This window comes from Zonotrichia leucophrys, unplaced genomic scaffold (assembly GCF_028769735.1).
Source record: "Zonotrichia leucophrys gambelii isolate GWCS_2022_RI unplaced genomic scaffold, RI_Zleu_2.0 Scaffold_49_388800, whole genome shotgun sequence".
NCBI classification, from domain to species: domain Eukaryota; kingdom Metazoa; phylum Chordata; class Aves; order Passeriformes; family Passerellidae; genus Zonotrichia; species Zonotrichia leucophrys.
Genome location: NW_026992254.1, coordinates 200,568 through 215,041, shown reverse-complemented (window position 1 = coordinate 215,041; position 14,474 = coordinate 200,568). Strand labels below are relative to the sequence as shown.

At 50.5% G+C, this 14,474-nt stretch overlaps 1 protein-coding gene across 1 annotated transcript in view; it reads left to right on the top strand.

Annotated features, from left to right (window-relative positions):
* Positions 1-13,648, top strand: part of SLC27A5 (solute carrier family 27 member 5) — a 21,802-nt gene extending 8,154 nt beyond the window's left edge. Inside the window, exons 6-10 of the mRNA XM_064737350.1 lie at positions 3,357-3,447; positions 4,719-4,917; positions 6,452-6,549; positions 8,270-8,400; positions 13,114-13,648. Coding sequence (XP_064593420.1) covers positions 3,357-3,447; positions 4,719-4,917; positions 6,452-6,549; positions 8,270-8,400; positions 13,114-13,290 — 696 coding nt within the window. The 3' untranslated portion in view covers positions 13,291-13,648. The remainder of the gene's footprint in view (positions 1-3,356; positions 3,448-4,718; positions 4,918-6,451; positions 6,550-8,269; positions 8,401-13,113) is intronic.
* The last annotated feature ends 826 nt before the right edge of the window (positions 13,649-14,474 follow it).

Below are 14,474 nucleotides of genomic sequence, written 5' to 3'. Positions count from 1 at the left end.
AATCTTGGATGAATCTTGGATGGAGCTTTTGGTGGTGGAGCAGACACTTGGTTGAGTTTTGGATGAATCTTGGTTGAGTCTTGGATGAGTCTTGGATGAGTTTTGATGAACCTCTTGGTGGTGGAGCAAACACTTGGATCAATCTTACATAAATCTTGGTTGAGTTTTTGATGCATCTTTGTTGAGTTTTGGGTGGAGCTCTTGGTGGTGGAGCAAACACTTGGTTGAATCTTGGATGGAGCTTTTGGTGGTGGAGCAAACACTTGGGTGAATCTTGGATGAGTCTTGGATGAGTTTTGGATGAAGCTTTTGGTGGTGGAGCAAACACTTGGGAGAATCTTGCACGAATCTTGGTTGAGTTTTGGATGGAGCTCTTGGTGGTGGAGCAAACACTTGGTTGAATCTTGGATGAGTCTTGGTTGAGTTTTGGATGAGTCTTGGATGAGTTTTGGATGAATCTTGGTTGTGGAGCAAATACTTGGGTGAATCTTGGTTGAGTTTTGGATGATCTTGGTTGAATCTTGGATGAGTTTTGGATAAAGCTTTTGGTGGTGGAGCAGACACTTGGTTGAGTTTTGGATGAATCTTGGTTGAGTCTTGGATGAGTCTTGGATGAGTTTTGATGAAGCTCTTGGTGGTGGAACAAACCCTTGGATCAATCTTACATCAATCTTGGTTGAGTTTTTGATGAATCTTGGTTGAGTTTTGGATGAAGCTTTTGGTGGTGGAGCAAACACTTGGGAGAATCTTGCACGAATCTTGGTTGAGTTTTGGATGGAGCTCTTGGTGGTGGAGCAAACACTTGGTTGAACCTTGGTTGAGTCTTGGATGGAGCTCTTTGTGGTGGAGCAAACACTTGGTTGAATCTTGGTTGAGTTTTGGATGAGTTTTGGATGAGTCTTGGTTGAGTCTTGGATGAAGCTCCTGGTGGTGGAGCAGACACTTTGTTGAATCTTGGATGAATCTTGGTTGAGTTTTGGGTGGAGCAAACACTTGGGTGAATCTTGGTTGAGTCTTGGGTGGAGCTCTTGGTGGTGGAGCAAATGCTTGAATCTTGGATGAATCTTGGATGAGTTTTGGATGAAGCTCTTGGTGGTGGAGCAAACACTTAGGTGAATCTTGGATGAATCTTGGTTGAGTTTTGGATGAGTCTTAGTTGAGTCTTGGTTGAGTTTTGGATGAAGCTCTTGGTGGTGGAGCAGACACTTCGTTGAATCTTGGATGAATCTTTGTTGAATCTTGGATGAGTCTTGGTTGAATTTTGGATGAATCTTGGTGGTGGAGCAAACACTTGGGTGAATATTGGTTGAGTTTTGGAGGAGTCTTGGTTGAATCTTGGATGAGTTTTGGATAAAGCTTTTGGTGGTGGAGCAAACACTTGGTTGAATCTTGGATGAATCTTGGTTGAGTCTTGGATGAGTCTTGGATGAGTTTTGATGAACCTCTTGGTGGTGGAGCAAACACTTGGATCAATCTTACATAAATCTTGGTTGAGTTTTTGATGAATCTTGGTTGAGTCTTGGATGGAGCTCTTGGTGGTGGAGCAAACACTTGGTTGAATCTTGGATGGAGATTTTGGTGGTGGAGCAAACACTTGGGTGAATCTTGCACGAATCTTGGTTGAGTTCTGGATGGAGCTCTTGGTGGTGGAGCAAACACTTGGTTGGATCTTGGATGAATCTTGGATGAGTTTTGGATGAATCTTGGTGGTGGAGCAAACACTTGGTTGAACCTTGGTTGAGTCTTGGGTGGAGCTCTTGGTGGTGGAGCAAATGCTTGAATCTTGGATGAATCTTGGTTGAGTTTTGGATGAAGCTCTTGGTGGTGGAGCAAACACTTGGGTGAATCTTGGATGAATCTTGGTTGAGTTTTGGATGAATCTTGGATGAGTTCTGGATGAATCTTGGTGGTGGAGCAAACACTTGGTTGAACCTTGGTTGAATCTTGGATGGAGCTCTTGGTGGTGGAACAAACCCTTGGTTAGATCTTGGATGAATCTTGGTTGAGTTTTGGATGGAGCTCTTGGTGGTGGAGCAAACACTTGGGTGGATCTTGGATGAATCTTGGTTGAGTTTTGGATGAATCTTGGTTGAATCTTGGCTGAGCCGTGGTTGAGACATTTCTGGACATTTCCACAGGAATTTCCACAAGAAGGAAATTCTGGAAATGTCCATGAGAAGAAAATTCTGGACATTTCCTTGGGAAGGAAATTCTGGAAATGTCCATGGAATAAACTCTGGAAATTTCCATGGGAGGGAAATTCTGGACATTTCCATGGGAGGGAATTCTGGACATTTCCATGGAATGAATTCTGGAAATTTCCATGGGAGGGAAATTCCACAGAAAGGAAACTCTGGAAATTTCCACAGGAGGGAAATTCTGGAAATTTCCACAGAATGAATTCTGGAAATTTCCATGAGAGGGAAATTCTGGACATTTCCACTGAAGGAAATTCTGGAAATTTCCATGGGAGGGAAATTCTGGACATTTCTACAGAATGAATTCTGGAAATTTCCCTTGAATGAATTCTGGAAATTTCCACTGAAGGGAATTCTGGAAATTTCCATGGGAGGGAAATTCCACAGAAAGGAAACTCTGGAAATTTCCATGGGAGGGAAATTCTGGACATTTCCACAGAATGAATTCTGGAAATTTCCACAAGAGGAATTCTGGACATTTCCACTGAATGAATTCTGGAAATTTCCACGAGAGGGAAAATTCCACAGAAAGGAAACTCTGGAAATTTCCATGGGAGGGAAATTCTGGAAATTTCCACTGAAGGAAATTCTGGACATTTCCACAGAATGCATTCTGGAAATTTCCATGGGAGGGAAATTCTGAACATTTCTACAGAATGAATTCTGGAAATTTCCCTTGAATGAATTCTGGAAATTTCCACTGAAGGAAATTCTGGAAATTTCCACGGGAAGGAAAATTCCACAGAAAGGAAACTCTGGAAATTTCCACAGAATGGATTCTGGAAATTTCCATGAGAGGGAAATTCTGGACATTTCCACTGAAGGAAATTCTGGAAATTTCCACGGGAAGGAAAATTCCACAGAAAGGAAACTCTGGAAATTTCCATGGGAGGGAAATTCTGGAAATTTCCACTGAAGGAAATTCTGGACATTTCCACAGAATGCATTCTGGAAATTTCCATGGGAGGGAAATTCTGGAAATTTCCATGGAAGGAATTCTGGAAATTTCCATGGGAGGGAAATTCTGGAAATTTCCACGGGAGGGAAACTCTGGACATTTCCATGGGTAGGAAATTTCCAGAGGAAGGAAATTCTGGAACTTTCCATGGGAGGGAAAATCCCCCTTTCTACCGCAGCTTCCTCCCTCCCTCCCTGCAGCTCTTCGCTCCCTTCGAGCTCATCAGGTTCAACGTGGAGCGCGACGAGCCCGAGCGCGACCACCGCGGGCTCTGCATCCCCACCAAGGCCGGTGAGGGCGGGGGGCGCCCACCCACCCAATGGGAACCCCCGGGATAAACCACGGGATGAACCACGGGATAAACCACGGGATAAACCACGGGATAAACCACGGGATAAACCACGGGATAAACCACGGGATAAACCGCGGGATAAACCACGGGATAAACCGCGGGATAAACCGTGGAATAAACCAAGGGAGAAACTGCGGGATAAACCACGGGATAAACCACGGGATAAACCGCGGGATAAACCACGGGATAAACCATGGGATAAACCACGGGATAAACCACGGGAGAAACCGCGGGATAAACCGCGGGATAAACCGCGGGATAAACCACGGGATAAACCACGGGATAAACCGTGGGATAAACCAAGGGAGAAACCATGGGATAAACCATGGGATAAACCACTGGAGAAACCACGGGATAAACCACGGGATAAACCGCGGGATAAACCGCGGGATAAACCACGGGATAAACCGCGGGATAAACCACAGGATAAACCGCGGGATAAACCACGGGATAAACCATGGGATAAACCACGGGATAAACCGCGGGATAAACCATGGGATAAACCATGGGATAAACCATGGGATAAACCGCGGGATAAACCGCGGGATAAACCGCGGGATAAACCACGGGATAAACTGCGGGATAAGCCATGGGATAAGCCATGGGATAAACCATGGGATAAACCGCGGGATAAACCACGGGATAAACCGCGGGAGAAACCGCGGGAGAAACCACGGGATAAACCACGGGATAAACCACGGGATAAACCACGGGATAAACCACGGGATAAACCACGGGATAAACCACGGGATAAACCGCGGGATAAACCACGGGATAAACCACGGGATAAACCACGGGATAAACCACGGGATAAACCACGGGATAAACCACGGGATAAACCATGGGATAAACCATGGGATAAACCACGGGATAAACCGCGGGATAAACCATGGGATAAACCGTGGGATAAACCACGGGATAAACCATGGGATAAACCGCGGGATAAACCACGGGATAAACCATGGGATAAACCATGGGATAAACCAGGGGATAAACCATGGGATAAACCACGGGATAAACCATGGGATAAACCACGGGATAAACCGCGGGATAAACCACGGGATAAACCACGGGATAAACCAAGGGAGAAACCACGGGATAAACCACGGGATAAACCAAGGGAGAAACCACGGGATAAACCACGGGATAAACCGCGGGATAAACCACGGCAGGCATTGGTTGATCTCCAACCTTGCCGGTGCTCGCCCAGGTGAGACGGGGCTGCTGGTGATGAAGATCACCAAGAGCGCGCCGTTCCACGGCTACGCCGGCGACGCGCAGAAGACGCAGAAGAAGATCCTGAGGGACGTCCTGGCCAAGGGCGACGCCTTCTTCAACAGCGGCGACCTCCTGGTGATGGACAGCCAGGGCTTCGTCTACTTCCAGGACCGCGTCGGAGACACCTTCCGGTAACGGCGGGGCCTCCTCGGGCGGGGTCTGGGGGCCCAGGGTGAGGGAGGAGAGGAGAACCTGGACCATGGGGCAGAAGGGTCATTTCTGTTTTGTGGTAGATATTATATGAAAAGAAAATTAATATATTATGATATATTATGATTTATTATGATATAGTATGATATTATGTTACAATATATTATTATATTAGATATTATTATATTAGATATTATTATATTATATTACATTATATTATATTACATTATATTATATTACATTACATTACATTACATTATACTATACTACATCATATTATATTGTACTATACTATATTACATTATATTGTATTGTATTATATTATATTATATTATATTATATTATATTATATTATATTATATTATATTATATTATATTATATTATACTATATCATACTACATTACATTACATTATATTATATTATACTATATTATACTACATTACATTACATGACATTATACTATACTATATTACATTACATTCAATTACATATGAATATATCATTATATCTATGACATTAAATCAAAATTAAATATTAAAATTATTAATTATTAAAGATAATTCTGATATAATTGGTAATTATTAGATAATTATTATATAGTAAATATATTAATTATTCAAATATACTATTTTTTAAAATTAATACATTTAGTATTTAATTTAATAATTAACATAATTATTATATAATTGTTAATTAATAAACAATTATTATATAGTAAATATATTAATTATTCAAATATACTATTTTATTTAATAATACATTTTTGAAATGTAATAATATATTTAATTATTAGTATATTATGATAATCATAATTAATTATATAATATAAATATATACTATATTATAATTAATATATTATGATAGAAATAGTATATATTATTAATATTGATATATATAATATTAATATTATATATTAAATATATTAATTATTAAATAATTGAAATAAATAATGGGAAGGGAAGGGAAGGGAAGGGAAGGGAAGGGAAGGGAAGGGAAGGGAAGGGAAGGGAAGGGAAGGGAAGGGAAGGGAAGGGAAGGGAAGGAAAGGAAGGGAAGGGAAGAAAGGAAGGGAAAGGAAAGGAAAGGAAAGGAAAGGAAAGGAAAGGAAAGGAAAGGAAAGGAAAGGAAAGGAAAGGAAAGGAAAGGAAAGGAAAGGAAAGGAAAGGAAAGGAAAGGAAAGGAAAGGAAAGGAAAGGAAAGGAAAGGAAAGGAAAGGAAAGGAAAGGAAAGGAAAGGAAAGGAAAGGAAAGGAAAAGGAAAAGTGATAAAATGATAAAATCTGTGATAAAATCTGTGGCTGCTCACAGCCTCGACACAGGTAGGGCTATGATTGGTCATCAACTCAAAACCAATTTCACACATTGATAAAAGATTCTCCAGATCCCACCCCAAAGCAGCAAAGCTGGAGAAGCTGAAGCTGCTCCTCTCCTCAGGAGAGGAGATCCTGGCAGAAGGGTTTCTCACGGAACGTGTCCGTGACACCGCTGACGGCTCCATCCCTTCTCCTCCCCAGGTGGAAAGGGGAGAACGTGGCCACCACCGAGGTGGAGGCCACGCTGGCCTTGGTGAGCTTCATCCAGGAGGTCAACGTCTACGGCGTGGCCGTGCCGGGTGAGTGCCACCAAAACCAGGATCTGAGGGGGTTTGAGGTGTCCCAGGTGGACCTGAGGGGGTTTGAGGTGTCCCAGATGGTCTGAGCCACCAAAACCAGGATCTGAGGGGGTTTGAGGTGTCCCAGGTGGACCTGAGGGGGTTTGAGGTGTCCCAGATGGTCTCAGCCACCAAAACAAGGACCTGGGGGGGTTTGAGGTGTCCCAGGTGGTCTCAGCCACCAAAACGAGGACCTTGAGGTGGGTGAGGTGTCCCCAGGTGGACCTGAGGGGGTTTGAGGTGTCCCAGGTGGTCTCAGCCACCAAAACGAGGACCTGAGGGGGTTTGAGGTGTCCCCAGGTGGTCTCAGCCACCAAAACGAGGACCTGAGAGGGTTTGAGGTGTCCCCAGGTGGACCTGAGGGGGTTTGAGGTGTCCCAGGTGGTCTGAGCCACCAAAACGAGGACCTGAGGGGGTTTGAGGTGTCCCCAGGTGGTCTCAGCCACCAAAACGAGGACCTGAGGGGGTTTGAGGCGTCCCCAGGTGGATCTGAGGGGGTTTGAGGTGTCCCCAGGTGGTCTCAGCCACCAAAACGAGGACCTGAGAGGGTTTGAGGTGTCCCCAGGTGGACCTGAGAGGGTTTGAGGTGTCCTCAGGTGGACCTGGGGGGGTTTGAGGTGTCCCAGGTGGTCTCAGCCACCAAAACGAGGACCTTGAGGTGGGTGAGGTGTCCCCAGGGGGTCTCAGCCACCAAAACGAGGACCTGAGAGGGTTTGAGGTGTCCCCAGATGGTCTCAGCCACCAAAACGAGGATCTTGAGGGGGGTTTGAGGTGTCCCAGGTGGTCTCAGCCACCAAAACGAGGACCTGAGGGGGTTTGAGGTGTCCCAGATGGTCTGAGCCACCAAAACAAGGACCTTGAGTTGGGTGAGGTGTCCCAGGTGGACCTGGGGAGGTTTGAGGTGTCCCAGGTGGTCTCAGCCACCAAAACGAGGACCTGAGAGGTGGGTGAGGTGTCCCAGGTGGACCTGGGGAGGTTTGAGGTGTCCCAGGTGGTCTCAGCCACCAAAACGAGGATCTAAGGAGGTTTGAGGTGTCCCAGGTGGTCTCAGCCACCAAAACGAGGACCTGAGGGGGTTTGAGGTGTCCCAGGTGGTCTCAGCCACCAAAACGAGGACCTTGAGGTGGGTGAGGTGTCCCAGATGGTCTGAGCCACCAAAATGAGGACCTTGAGTTGGGTGAGGTGTCCCAGGTGGACCTGGGGGGGTGAGGTGTCCCCAGGTGGTCTCAGCCACCAAAATGAGGATCTGAGGGGGTTTGATGTGTCCCCAGGTGGACCTGAGGGGGGTGAGGTGTCCCCAGGTGGACCTGAGGGGGGTGAGGGGGCCCCAGGTGGACCTGAGGGGGTTTGAGGTGTCCCAGATGGTCTCAGCCACCAAAACAAGGACCTTGAGTTGGGTGAGGTGTCCCAGGTGGTCTCAGCCACCACCAAGAAGCTCCAAAAGGGATTTCTGAGGTGTTTTGAGCCCAAAACATCCCCAACAACGACCCCAAAATGGTGAAAACGGGGCTTGGTCACCCAAAGCGAGGGTCGGGTGCTGGGGTTGGGTCACAAAGGAGGCCAAAATTGGGAGAATTCGCCCCAAATGAGCTCCAGCACCACCCCGAAATGGGACAAAGCCACCCAAAAAGGGGACCCCAGGGTGATGGTGGCCCCAGGTGACAGCGGGTGACGCCGGCAGGGTGCGAGGGACGCTGCGGAATGGCCGCCGTGCGCCTCAGGGACGGCGCCGCCTTCGACGGGGAGCAGCTCTTCGCCTTCACGCAGGAGACGCTGCCCGCCTACGCCGCGCCGCGATTCGTCCGCATCCAGGTGGGCGGGGCAGGGGGCGGGGCCGGCGCTGGAACGGCCAATCACGGCCTGGGGTGGGGGGTCATGGGAAGGTTGGGTTGGAGGGGAGTTCTGAGTTCATCCAGTTCCATCTTGGGCTGGTGGAGTCATGGGAGGGTTTGGATTGGAGAAGACTTTAGAGCTCCTCTAGTTCCATCATTGGCAGGATGGAATTATGGAAGGGTTTGGGTTGGAGAAGACTTCAGAGTTCATTCAGTTCTCACCATGGCCAGGTGGAATCATGGGAGGGTTTGGGTTGGAGAAGATTTTGGAGTCCATCCAGATCTGGTCATGGCCAGGTCAAATTATGGATGGAGAAGACTTTAGAGCTCCTCCAGTTCCATCATGGCCTGGTGGAGTCATGGAAGGGTTTGGGTTGGAGAAGATTTTGGAGTTCCTCCAGCTCTCACCATGGCCAGGTGGAATCATGGAAGGGTTTGGGTTGGAGAAGATTTTGGAGTCCATCCAGATCTGGTCATGGCCAGGTCAAATTATGGATGGAGAAGACTTCAGAGCTCCTCCAGGTGGAATCATGGAATGGTTTGGGTTGGAGGGGACTTTGGAACTCACGGAATGGTGGAACTCATGGAGTCATGGGAGGGTTTGGGTTGGAGAAGACTTCAGAGCTCATCCAGTTCCATCATGGCCTGGTGGAGTCATAGAAGGGGTTGGGTTGGAGAAGAGTTTAGATCTCATCCAGTTCTGGTCATGGCCAGGTGGAATCATGGAAGGGTTTGGGTTGGAGGGGACTTTGGAACTCATGGAATGGTGGAACTCATGGAATCATGGGAGGGTTTGGGTTGGAGAAGAGTTTGGAGTTCATCCAGTTCTGGTCATGGCCAGGTTTGGAATCATGGAAGGGTTTGGGTTGGAGAAGACTTTGGAGTTCCTCCAGTTCCATCACGGCCAGGTTTTGAATCATGGGAGGGTTTGGGTTGGAGAAGACTTTAGAGTTCCTCCAGTTCCATCATGGCCAGGTGGAGTCATGGGAGGGTTTGTGTTGGAGAAGACTTCAGAGTTCATTCAGTTCTCACCATGGCCAGGTGGAATCATGGGAGGGTTTGGGTTGGAGAAGATTTTGGAGTCCATCCAGATCTGGTCATGGCCAGATTATGGTTATGGATGGAGAAGACTTCAGAGCTCCTCCAGGTGGAATCATGGAAGGGTTTGGGTTGGAGGGGACTTTGGAACTCACGGAATGGTGGAACTCATGGAGTCATGGGAGGGTTTGGGTTGGAGAAGACTTCAGAGCTCATCCAGTTCCATCATGGCCTGGTGGAGTCATGGAATGGTTTGGGTTGGAGACGATTTTGGAGTTCCTCCAGCTCTCACCATGGCCAGGTGGAATCATGGAAGGGTTTGGGTTGGAGGGGACTTCAGAACTCATGGAATGGTGGAACTCATGGAATCATGGAAGGGTTTGGGTTGGAGGGGACTTCAGAGTTCATCCAGAGAACCACCTGGTGCCAACAGGGGTCACCTGGTGCCAATGGTGGCCACATGGTCCCAAGGGTGGTCACCTGGTGCCAATGATGGTCACCTTGTCTCAATGGGGATCCACCAGGTGCCAATGGTGGTCACGTGGTCCCAAAGGTGGCCACCTGGCACCAACATTGGTCACGTGGTGCCAATGGGGATCACCTGGCACCAATGGGGGTCATCTAGTGCCAATGATGGTCACCTTGTCTTAATGGGGATCACCTGGCACCAACGTTGGTCACCTGGTGCCAATGGTGGTCACCTTGTCTCAATGGGGATCCACCTGGTGCCAATGATGGTCACATGGTCCCAAAGGTGGCCACCTGGCACCAAGGTTGGTGATACGGTGCCCCCCTGTCCCTGTGCCCAGGAGGCCCTGCAGGTGACGGGCACCTTCAAGCAGTGCAAGACCCAGCTGGTGCAGGAGGGCTTCGACCCCTAAAGGTCACCTGGTGCCAATGGGGGTTACATGGTGCCAATGGTGGTCCCATGATGCCAATGGGGATCACCTGGTGCCAACGTTGGTCACTTGGCACCAATGATGATCACCTGGTGCCAATGGGGGTCGTCTGGTGCCAATGATGGTCACCTTGTCTCAATGGGGATCCACCTGGTGCCAATGGTGGTCACATGGTCCCAAAGGTGGCCACCTGGCACCAAGGTTGGTGACCCGGTGCCCCCCTGTCCCTGTGCCCAGGATGCCCTGCAGGTGACGGGCACCTTCAAGCAGTGCAAGACCCAGCTGGTGCAGGAGGGCTTCGACCCCTAAAGGTCACCTGGTGCCAACGAGCATCACCTGGTGCCAATGGTGGCCACCTGGTGCCAACGGGGGTCACATGGTACCAATGATGGTCACATGGTCCCAAAGGTGGCCACCTGGTGCCAATGGTGGTCACATGATGCCAATGGTGGCCACCTGGTGCCAATGGGGGTCGTCTGGTGCCAATGATGGTCACCTTGTCTCAATGGGGATCCACCTGGCACCAACGTTGGTCACCTGGTGCCAATGGTGGTCACCTGGTGCCAATGGTGGTCACCTGGCACCAATGGTGGTCACGTGGTCCCAAAGGTGGCCACCTGGCACCAACGTTGGCCACCTGGTGCCAATGGTGGTCACGTGGTCCCAAAGGTGGCCACCTGGCACCAACGTTGGTCATCTGGTGCCAATGGTGGTCACCTGGTGCCAATGATGGCCACCTGGCACCAAGGTTGGTGACGCGGTGCCCCCCTGTCCCTGTGCCCAGGATGCCCTGCAGGTGACGGGCACCTTCAAGCAGTGCAAGACCCAGCTGGTGCAGGAGGGCTTCAACCCCAAAGGTCACCTGGTGCCAACGAGCATCACCTGGTGCCAATGGTGGTCACCTGGTGCCAACGGGGGTCACATGGTACCAATGATGGTCACATGGTCCCAAAGGTGGCCACCTGGTGCCAATGGTGGTCACATGATGCCAATGGTGGCCACCTGGTCCCAATGGGGGTCGTCTGGTGCCAATGATGGTCACCTTGTCTCAATGGGGATCACCTGGCACCAACGTTGGCCACCTGGTGCCAATGGTGGTCACGTGGTCCCAAAGGTGGCCACCTGGCACCAATGGGGGTCACGTGGTCCCAAAGGTGGCCACCTGGCACCAACGTTGGTCATCTGGTGCCAATGGTGGTCACCTGGCACCAATGGGGGTCACGTGGTCCCAAAGGTGGCCACCTGTCACCAACGTTGGTCATCTGGTGCCAACGGTGGTCACCTGGTGCCAATGATGGCCACCTGGCACCAAGGTTGGTGACGCGGTGCCCCCCTGTCCCTGTGCCCAGGATGCCCTGCAGGTGACGGGCACCTTCAAGCAGTGCAAGACCCAGCTGGTGCAGGAGGGCTTCGACCCCTAAAGGTCACCTGGTGCCAATGGTGGTCACATGGTCCCAAAGGTGGTCACCTGGTGCCAACGAGCATCACCTGGTGCCAATGATGGTCACTTGGTGGCAACGATGGTCACCTTGTCTCAATGGGGATCCACCTGGTGCCAATGGTGGTCACCTGGTGCCAATGGTGGTCACTTTGTCTCAATGCGGATCCACCTGGTGCCAGTGATGGCCACCTGGCACCAAGGTTGGTGACGCGGTGCCCTCACTGTGCTGTCCCCAGGATGCCCTGCAGGTGACGGGCACCTTCAAGCAGTGCAAGACCCAGCTGGTGCAGGAGGGCTTTGACCCCTAAAGGTCACCTGGTGCCAATGGGGGTCACCTGGTGCCAATGGTGGTCACATGGTCCCAAAGGTGGTCACCTGGTGCCAACGTTGGTCACTTGGCACCAATGATGATCACCTGGTGCCAATGGTGGCCACCTGGCACCAAGGTTGGTGACCCGGTGCCCCTGTCCCTGTGCCCAGGATGCCCTGCAGGTGACGGGCACCTTCAAGCAGTGCAAGACCCAGCTGGTGCAGGGGCTTTGACCACTAAAGGTCACGTGGTGCCAATGGGGGTCACCTGGTCCCAAAGGTGGTCACCTGGTGCCAACGAGCATCACCTGGTGCCAATGATGGTCACTTGGTGGCAACGATGGTCACCTTATCTCAATGGGGATCAACCTGGTGCCAATGGGGATCCACCTGGTGCCAATGGTGGTCACCTTATCTCAATGGGGATCCACCTGGTGCCAATGATGGCCACCTGGCACCAAGGTTGGTCACCCAGTGCCACCTCTGTGCTGTCCCCAGGATGCCCTGCAGGTGACGGGCACCTTCAAGCAGTGCAAGACCCAGCTGGTGCAGGAGGGCTTCGACCCCTAAAGGTCACCTGGTGCCAATGGTGGTCCCATGGTCCCAAAGGTGGTCACCTGGTGCCAACGTTGGTCACTTGGCACCAATGATGATCACCTGGTGCCAATGGTGGCCACCTGGTGCCAATGGGGGTCATCTGGTGCCAATGATGGTCACCTTGTCTCAATGGGGATCCACCTGGTGCCAATGGTGGTCACCTGGTGCCAATGATGGTCACATGGTGTCAATGGTGGTCACCTGGCACCAATGGGAGTCACCTGGTGCCAATGGTGGCCACGTGGTCCCAAAGGTGGCCACCTGGCACCAACGTTGGTCATCTGGTGCCAATGGTGGTCACGTGGTGCCAATGGTGGTCACCTTATCTCAATGGGGATCCACCTGGTGCCAATGATGGCCACCTGGCACCAAGGTTGGTGACCCGGTGCCACCTCTGTGCTGTCCCCAGGATGCCCTGCAGGTGACGGGCACCTTCAAGCAGTGCAAGACCCAGCTGGTGCAGGAGGGCTTCGACCCCGGCGCCGTCGGGGACCGGCTGTTCGTGCGCGACGCCGCGCGCCGCTCGTACGTCCCGCTGGGCCGCGCCGCCTTCCGCGACATCCAGCAGGGCCGGCTGCCGCTCTAATTAGCACAGCCCAATTAGGGGTAATTAAAGCGCCATGGGCGCGTCCGGAGAACCTTGGGGTTGGTGGGAATTAAACCCTGAACTCCCATTTTTGGCTGCTAAAGAATTTGGGGGATTTGGGTCTTTTTTGGGATTTTAGTGGCTCCGTGGTGGGCCTGGGATGCTGATGGTCCCACAGTAATTAGCAAAGACTAATTAGGGGTTAATTAAGCACTTTGGGGAGGTCTGGAGAACCTTGGGGTTGGTGGGAATTAAACCATGAACTCCCATTTTTGAATATTTTTTGGGGTTGTAGCGGCTCCATGGTGGCTCCAGGGCGCTGACGGTCCCAGGGTAATTAGCACAGGCTAATTAGGGGTAATTAAAGCGCTGTGGGCACGTCCGGAGAACCTTGGGGTTGGTGGGAATTAAACCCTGAACTCCCATTTTTGGCTGCTAAAGAATTTGGGGGATTTGGGTCTTTTTTGGGTCTTTTTTGGGATTTTAGTGGCTCCATGGTGGCTCCAGGGTGCCGACAGTCCCGGGGTAATTAGCAAAGGCTAATTAGGGGTTAATTAAGCATTTAGGAGCTGTCTGGAGAACCTTGGGGTTGGTGGAAATTAAACCCTCAATTCCCATTTTTGACTCTTTTTTGGGGTTGTAGCGGCTCCATGGTGGCTCCAGGGCGCTGACGGTCCCAGGGTAATTAGCACAGGCTAATTAGGGGTAATTAAAGCGCCGTGGGCACGTCTGGAGAACCTTGGGGTTGGTGGAAATGAAACCCTGAACTCCCATTTTTGAGTCTTCTCTGGGGTTGTAGTGGCTCCTCTGGTGTCCCAGGGCACTGATGGTCCTGGGGTAATTAGCAAAGGCTAATTAGGGGTTAATTAAGCACTTTGGGGAGGTCTGGAGAACTTTGGGGTTGGTGGGAATGAAACCCTCAATTCCCAATTTTGAGTCTTCTCTGGAGTTGTAGATGTTCCTCAGGTGACCCCAGGATGCTGACGGTCCCAGGGTAATTAGCAAAGGTTAATTAGTGATTAATGCCTTTCCTCTGGAGCTCCACCAGCTGCATCCTCGGAGTAAAATCCTTTATTTACAAACCTCCAACTCCTCACTGCCCTCCTCCAGCATCCCCGAGCAGCTGCGGGTGTTCCTTGGAGCTCCTCCGCTCTGCGCTCCCTGTGGAGCTCCACCAGCTGCAG